The sequence below is a fragment of the Platalea leucorodia genome (assembly GCF_965183815.1).
Source record: "Platalea leucorodia genome assembly, contig: HAP1_HAP1_SCAFFOLD_46, whole genome shotgun sequence".
NCBI lineage: Eukaryota > Metazoa > Chordata > Aves > Pelecaniformes > Threskiornithidae > Platalea > Platalea leucorodia.
The window spans coordinates 172,540-180,187 of NW_028121454.1; the positions used below are offsets into that span (position 1 = coordinate 172,540).

Below are 7,648 nucleotides of genomic sequence, written 5' to 3' on the forward strand. Positions count from 1 at the left end.
GGTGTGTAATAAGTGTCTCTAAGAAACTGGTTCCCTTTTTCTTAATCCCGGTGGTGGAGTTGGATATATCACAGAGCCCCGGAGGAGGAGGGAAGTGACCATGCAGCAAAGATCACTTCTCAGGGTTGGGGTGTATGGCCAGAGATGGAAATGGCCGGTTTGTGGCACTGATCTGGGACAGTTTTCCCAGGGCAGCTTTTCCGAGGTGGCCAGGGGACATGACAAGGACTGGGCTTCTTACTTATGCACCTTTGGTGCCTGGCTTCCTTCACCATGATGCCTGACTCTGCACTGTGAGCAGTGCTGTGTGCCCCCACCCTGCACACTCACACAGCTTCGCTCTACACTGGGGCTTTCCTTTCCCAGGCATTTTCCCAGACCCTCCCCAACCCCTCCCCAGCTCTCCCCACCTCCCCTGCCCTCTCCCCAGCCCAGCCCAGCAGAGCAGCCCAGTCTGGGCTGGCCCCACGGCAGTGCCCACCGCAGGGTGCTGCAGAGCTCTGGGCACTCACCCCACAGCCCCAGCCCCTCTGAAGGGCACAGCAGCTCCTGGGGGGCAGAGAGGCACTGTTCAGAGTGCAGAGAGGCTCAGTTCAGGCTCACCATCAGCTCCAGGGATGGTGCTGGCCCCAAGGGCATGAGGAAATAGGGGACAGGAACTCTCTGGCTCTCCTGAATACATGTTGTAGGTGATGCCCAAACCTGACTGCATTTGCCCCCTTCTCTGCCTCCATCAGCCCCACTGCCCAGAGAAACGTGACAGTCCTGGCCCTGGGCCTCCTCAGGCAGCTCCTGCATCTCTCCAGGCTCCCCTCCCTGTTCCTGCTGGGTCTCCACTGACTCCTATGGCACTGCAGACATCCTTGTTCATGGATACATTGATTTAGTGCTTTACTTTTTGGGACTTCACCATTGAGGGTGTTTCACCTTCTGAGCTTCCATTCATTCCAACCCCAGGGCATGTGGTGAGTCCCCATCCTCTCCTCTCTTCACCCCTCCAAATTCTTTTCCAGAGAGTCTGGTATATGCCATCACTCCTGTCATACATGAAGAAACCTGAGGAGAGAATGGGAGCTCATGGGCCATCTCCCCTCCCATTGAACACCAAGAAGAGAGCATTTCGCTCAGAGGAACGAAATAGTAACATGACCTTAACTCCGAAAACATTGAGAACACGAGGAAATCAGACATCTTAAAAGACAAATTCCTTCAACATTTTCTTGGAAATACCTGTGGAGGAAGAGCCCAGCCTTCAGGCAAGGACCTGGGAGATGCCATTTTATTGAAGAGCTGCTATCTGACAGGTCACATCTGATACAGTATGGTACAAGGGTCAGACACAATAAGATCAAGCCTCAAGATAAGTAGTATAAACCCACAAAATTCTCCATACTTTGGATTATCACAAGAGGAAAAGAGACTGGTGCACTAAGATAAACACTGGGAAATGTGCATAGAAAGGGAGGCAGGTCATTGTCTGTGAGATAGCGCCCATTGGGCCAGTTTAGATAGGGCATCCTTGAGCTCCTGGTTCCTCATGCTGTAGATGAAGGGGTTCACTGCTGGAGGAAACACTGAGTACAGAAATGATACCACCAGATTTAGAACCGGGAAGGAAATGGAGGGGGGTTTCAGATAGGCAAACACTGCCATGGTGATAAACAGGGAGACCACAGCCAGGTGAGGGAGGCACGTGGAAAAGGCTTTGTGCCGTCCCTGCTCACAGGGGATCCTCAGCACAGCCCTGAAGATCTGCACATAGGACACCACAAGGAAAACAAAACAGCCAAACACTAAACAGGCACTAACCACAAGAAGTCCAACCTCCCTATGGTAGGAAAATGAGCAGGAGAGCTTGAGGATCTGGGGGATTTCACAGAAGAACTGGTCCAGGACATTGCCTTGGCAGAGGGGTAGGGAAAATGTATTGGCAGTGTGCACAACAGCATGGAGAAACCCAGTGCCCCAGGCAGCTGCTGCCATGTGGACACAAGCTCTGCTGCCCAGCAGGGTCCCGTAGTGCAGGGGTTTGCAGATGGCCACGTAGCGGTCATAGGCCATGACAGTGAGAAGACAAAATTCTCCTCCAACGAAGAAGAGAAAGAAAAAGAGCTGTGCAGCACATCCCAAGCAGGAGATGGCCCTGTTGTCCCACAGGGAACTGGCCATGGCTTTGGGGAGAGTGGTGGAGATGGAGCCCAGGTCGAGGAGGGAGAGGTTGAGGAGGAAGAAGTACATGGGGGTGTGGAGGCGGTGGTCACAGGCTACAGAGGTGATGATGAGGCCGTTGCCCAGGAGGGCAGCCAGGTAGATGGCCAGGAAGAGGCAGAAGTGCAAGAGCTGCAGCTCCCATGTGTCTGCGAATGCCAGGAGGAGGAACTCGTTCATGGAGCTGCCATTGGACATCTGCTGCTTCTGGGCATGGAAACTGCCAAAGGAGATAAAACAAAAAAATTCAGAGAAGCTTCTCTAAGCAAATTTTAATTCATTCATTGTGCAATACCTAAGGGTGCTTTTCTTTCCCGGGGGACTGTTATGCAGCTGGGAGGCTTCAGCTGTGGTTTGTGCTGGCTGAGTGTGCTGTGCAGAGCCGTGCCCTCTCCCCAGGGGCTCCTGAAGGGTCAGCCCTGCTTTCCAGCAATGACCCATGGAGGCAGCAACAGCCCAGGGTGTTTGGAGGGAGGCTTCCTGGGGAGGGGTTCCCTGTGCTGCACTAGAGCGGAGGGTGAAAAGCCCAGAAGGACGCTTTCTTCCCCAGAGGAAGGTGGGAGATGAGGTGCAGCAAATGGGTCTCGTTACACTGTGTTTTAGTTATTCAGCAACCCCCATCCCACTTGGGAAATGGTCTTGGAAAGGGTCACATTCCCCCGTAGTCCCATGGCAGAGTCCTTGTTTGTGCATACCTCAATTTAGTGTTTTGCTTTTGGCGGACTTCACATCTGAGGATGTTTCACCTTCTGAGCCTCCATTCATTGCAACCCCAGGGCACGTGGTGAATTCCCAGTCCTCTCCTCTCCTCTCCTCTCCTCTCCTCTCCTCTCCTCTCCTCTCCTCTCCTCTCCTCTCCTCTCCTCTCCTCTCCCCTCCCAATTCATTTCCAGAGAGTCTGGTATATGTCATCACTCCTGTCACACATGAAAAATCCTAAGGAGATAATGGGGAGCTCATGGACCATCTGTCCTGACACTGGACACCAAGAAGAGAGCTTCTAAATCCAGAGCATTTGGTTCAGTGGTACCCAATAGTACCACGAACCTAACCCCAAAACATTTACAACACAAGAACAGACTCTTTAAAAGAACAATTCCTTGGACATTTTCTTGGCAGCAGCTTTGGAGGAAGAGCCCAGCCTTCAGGCACTGGACCTGGGAGATTCTGTTTAATTGAAGACCTGCTACTGGACAGGTCACATTTGACACAGTACTGTGCAAGGGTAAGACTCAACAGGATCAAGCCTCAAGAGAAGCACTATAAATAAACCCAGAAAAATATCGAGATGTATGATTATCATAAGGGAAAACAGTAGTCTCCTGGCATAAGGTAAACTCTGGGAAATGTGCAGAGAAGGGGAGGCAGGTTGTTGTCAATGAAACAGCGTCCGTTGGGCCAGTCTCTATAAGGCATCCTTGAGCTCCTGGTTCCTCATGCTGTAGATGAGGCGGTTCACTGCTGGAGGCACCACCGAGTACAGAAATGATACCACCAGATTTAGAACTGGGGAGGAGATGGAGGGGGGCCTCAGGTAGGCAGACATGGCAGTGCTAACGAACAGGGAGACAACGGCCAGGTGAGGGAGGCACATGGAAAAGGGAATCCTCAGCAGGGCCCTGAAGATCTGCACATAGGACAGTGTGCAGGCACACAAGTGGAGACCGCAGTGCTCTGTGCCTTGTGTTCCTGGACTGCCCTACATCTGCTGGATTGACAGGGGACAGACCTTGCCACACTGCAGTCGTGGCCATCAGTTGCTTCTGTTAGGAAAATTTCCAACTCCCACGTGCACACTGAGGAGAGAGGCTAGGATGCAAAGTCTAGAATTACAAGGGTCAATATTTATTCATGCACATGAGGTGCCCCAGCTAAACTGGGGCACTGTCGCAAAAGCAAGTTGGGACATTCGTCAGCTGAGGAGGAAAGGGACACAGGGGGAGAATTGCAAAAGGTTTCTTTCATGATCGTGAGACCAGCTCTCCATAGGGAAGGAAGGTATCCATCGGGATTTTTCAAGACTTTATATACAGCTTGAAAGGTTTCTATACAGCTAAGCTTAATCATCCAATAGCGCACACACACACTTTAGTCCTCTCCGATCACGTTCAGTTCCTTGCAAGTATTCTCAGTCACCCAGTGTTGTTCTGCATGGGCAGTCTGGTTGTTCAAACATGACCTTCTGGGGTCCAGATGTGCCCCTGCGTTTGCCAAACACAGGTTCCTTTTTATTCTCCTTCTCCTGAGGGCATCCTGCTCAGGTCTCTTCTCAGGATTTTTACCTGGCTATCTGGGCTCAGCAGTTTACCCTTTCCTCACAGCTAATATCCTTAAACTGTGCTGTGCCCAGGCTCTGAGATGTGGTACCTAAGAGCACAGCCATGACCAGTCAGCTGACAGACCCCTGAGCAGAGATTCTTCTTGAGCTATTTGGTGTCAGGTATGGGCATGTTCTCGAATGATATTTACACTGTACTCAATTGGTTTAGATTTGTTAGCATAACAACAACAACAAGCAGTATTTATTGAGTTCAGAAGCTCTCAAGGCTTTCCATCTCATCCTCAGGGGATGGCCATGTTTCACCATTCACTATTCATGGATCCAAAAAACACGGGCTGAGGAAGCACATCAAGATGTGTGAGGGGAGGACCTCCCTGAGGCACCTCTTGGCTCTTTGACTGCTTGTGCACGGCTCGGGAGGAGCTCATTTGGTGACCCCATTTGTATTGCAGGCGGTTGGTCTGCACTGGGCAGGGAGTGAGACGGAACTGCTACCAGGAATGCCGTGGGAGGGGAGCTTCGGTGTACTGGCTGTGGCTGGGAGAGGGTTAATTTTCTTCACAGCAGCCCGTATGGTGTGTGCTTTGGATGGGGTGTCCAGCGCACACGGGCACAGACCAGACCCTGCTCCGCTGGTCCTTCACGTCTCTCCCAGGAGGCCTGGCTGTGCGAGGAGACATTCTTGGGTGCCAAGGACTGAATTCTCCCATGAGCGTCCATGACACTGCTGTGTGCCCCAGAGCTGCACACTCACACACTTGAGCTGCTCACAAGGGTTTTCCTCTCCTGGGCACCTCTCTGGGCATGTTCTCTAGAGCCGCTTTGAAAGAAGACCTAAGCCTTCAGGCACTGCCCGGAGAAGATCCTTTCTCATAGAATCATAGAATCATAGAATCGTTAAGGTTGGAAAGGACCTCTGAGATCATTGAGTCCAACCTGTTAACCTAACTGCCTGGTCCACCTCTAAGCCATGTCCCTAAGCACCACATGCACACGTTTTTTGAATACTTCCAGGGACTGTGATTGTACCACTTCCCTGGGCAGTCTGTTCCAATGCCTAACCACTCTCTCCATGAAGAAATTTTTCCTAATATCTAATCCAAAATGCTATTATAGAGGCCAGCTCTGTCACAGAGGTGCCCATTGCCCATCCCTGCCTGCGGTCACAGGACTGCCGCACCACAGGACTGTGACCAAGCTGCCAGAGCACTCCGACCGTGCACCAAGACAAGGGCTGAGAAGGAGAGTGTGGAAGTGGAAAGAGAGCAGCTTGGGAAAGACCAAGAACTGGTGCTCCCTGGCAGTGTTGCTGTGCCAGGGCTGTTTTTCCTCTCCACCTCTGCACCAAGGTGCTTCACCTGCAGCTTTACAAAGGTCTCAGGGGAAGAATCTCAGAAAACAAGTTGCGGTAGGGTCCTTTATTTTTTTTAAACACACAGAGAGCATGGCTCCTCATGTACACAGTCTGTGGATCACAAAAACCAGCTGGATATTGAAACAGAAGTGGGATGAAGAAAGGCACTTTTCTGTGGACAGCATTATTACAACTAAGAAAAGCTAAAAACAAGCCACCAAAGAAAGTCTCAGCCTAAAATGAGTTTCATTATGAGTGCAATGAGATTTGCAGAAGAAGATGGGCAGTTTCTTGCCAATTAACGACATCCAGTCACAAGTTTCTTCAGGGAACCCTTCAGCTCCTTGTTCCTCATGCTGTAGATGAGGGGGTTCACTGCTGGAGGAAACACTGAGTACAGAACTGCCACCACCAGATTTAGAACTGGAGAGGAGATGGAGGAGTGCTTGAGATAGGCAAACATGGCAGTGCTGACATAAAGGGAGACCACGGCCAGGTGAGGGAGGCACGTGGAAAAGGCTTTGTGCCGTCCCTGCTCAGAGGGGATCCTCAGCACGGCCCTGAAGATCTGCACATAGGAGAAAAGAATGAAAACAAAACACCCAAATGCTAAACAAGCAGTAAACACAAGGACCCCAACCTCCCTGAGGTAGGCATGTGAGCAGGAGAGCTTGAGGATCTGGGGGATTTCACAGAAGAACTGGTCCAGGACATTGCCTTGGCAGAGGGGTAGGGAAAATGTATCGGCAGTGTGCAGCAGAGCATTGAGAAACCCAGTGCCCCAGGCAGCTGCTGCCATGTGGACACAAGCTCTGCTGCCCAGCAGGGTCCCGTAGTGCAGGGGTTTGCAGATGGCCACGTAACGGTCATAGGCCATGACAGTGAGAATAAAATACTCTCCTCCAAACAAGAAGAGAAAGAAAAAGAGCTGTGCAGCACATCCCAAGTAAGAGATGGCCCTGGTGTCCCACAGGGAATTGGCCATGGACTTGGGGAGAGTGGTGGAGGTGGAGCCCAAGTCGAGAAGGGAGAGGTTGAGGAGGAAGAAGTACATGGGGGTGTGGAGGCAGCGGTCGCAGGCTATGGCAGTGATGATGAGGCCGTTGCCCAGGAGGGCAGCCAGGTAGATGGCCAGGAAGAGCCAGAAGTGCAAGAGCTGCAGCTCCCGCGTGTCTGTGAATGCCAGGAGGAGGAACTCATTCGTGGAGCTGCCATTGGACATCTGCTGCTTCTGGGCATGGAAACTGCCAAAGGAGATAAAACAAAAAAAATCAGAGAAGCTTCTCTAAGCAAATTTTAATTCATTCATTGTGCAATACCTAAGGGTCCTTTTCTTTCCTGGGGGGCTGTTACACAGCTCCGAGGCTTCAGCTGTGGTTTGTGCTGGCTGAGTGTGCTGTGCAGAGCCGTGCCCTCTCCCCAGGGGCTCCTGAAGGGTCAGCCCTGCTTTCCAGCAATGACCCATGGAGGCAGCAACAGCCCAGGGTGTTTGGAGGGAGGCTTCCTGGGGAGGAGTTCCCTGTGCTGCACTAGAGCGGAGGGCAAAAAGCCCAGAAGGACGCTTTCTTCCCCAGAGGAAGGTGGGAGATGAGGTGCAGCAAATGTGTCTCGTTACACTGTGGTTTAGTATTCAGACACCCCCATCCCACTCGGGAAATGGTCTTGGAAAGGGTCAAATTCCCCCGTTGCCCCATTGCTCTCAGTGCAAACCTCCGGCAGTGCTCCCATGCAGGAGGGCTGCTCTGTCCATCAGCCTGGTGCCCAGCTGCTCTGGGCTTGCACCGCTCTCAGCTGCAGGAGGGCTG

The 7,648-nt window shown here is 52.0% G+C and overlaps 2 protein-coding genes across 2 annotated transcripts in view; both read right to left on the reverse strand.

The window, feature by feature from the left end:
• LOC309603298 (olfactory receptor 14J1-like) overlaps nt 1-7,065 on the reverse strand; it is a gene marked incomplete at both ends in the record, with an annotated part of 41,091 nt that extends 34,026 nt beyond the window's left edge. The window contains one exon of the mRNA XM_082338180.1: nt 6,305-7,065. Coding sequence (XP_082194306.1) covers nt 6,305-7,065 — 761 coding nt within the window. The remainder of the gene's footprint in view (nt 1-6,304) is intronic.
• On the reverse strand, nt 1,471-2,406 carry LOC309603269 (olfactory receptor 14C36-like; the record flags this gene model as incomplete). The annotated part of the gene is made up of 1 exon (XM_082338155.1): nt 1,471-2,406. One exon carries the CDS (start codon nt 2,404-2,406, stop codon nt 1,471-1,473), a length of 936 nt encoding a protein of 311 aa, XP_082194281.1.
• Nucleotides 7,066-7,648: the final 583 nt, after the last annotated feature.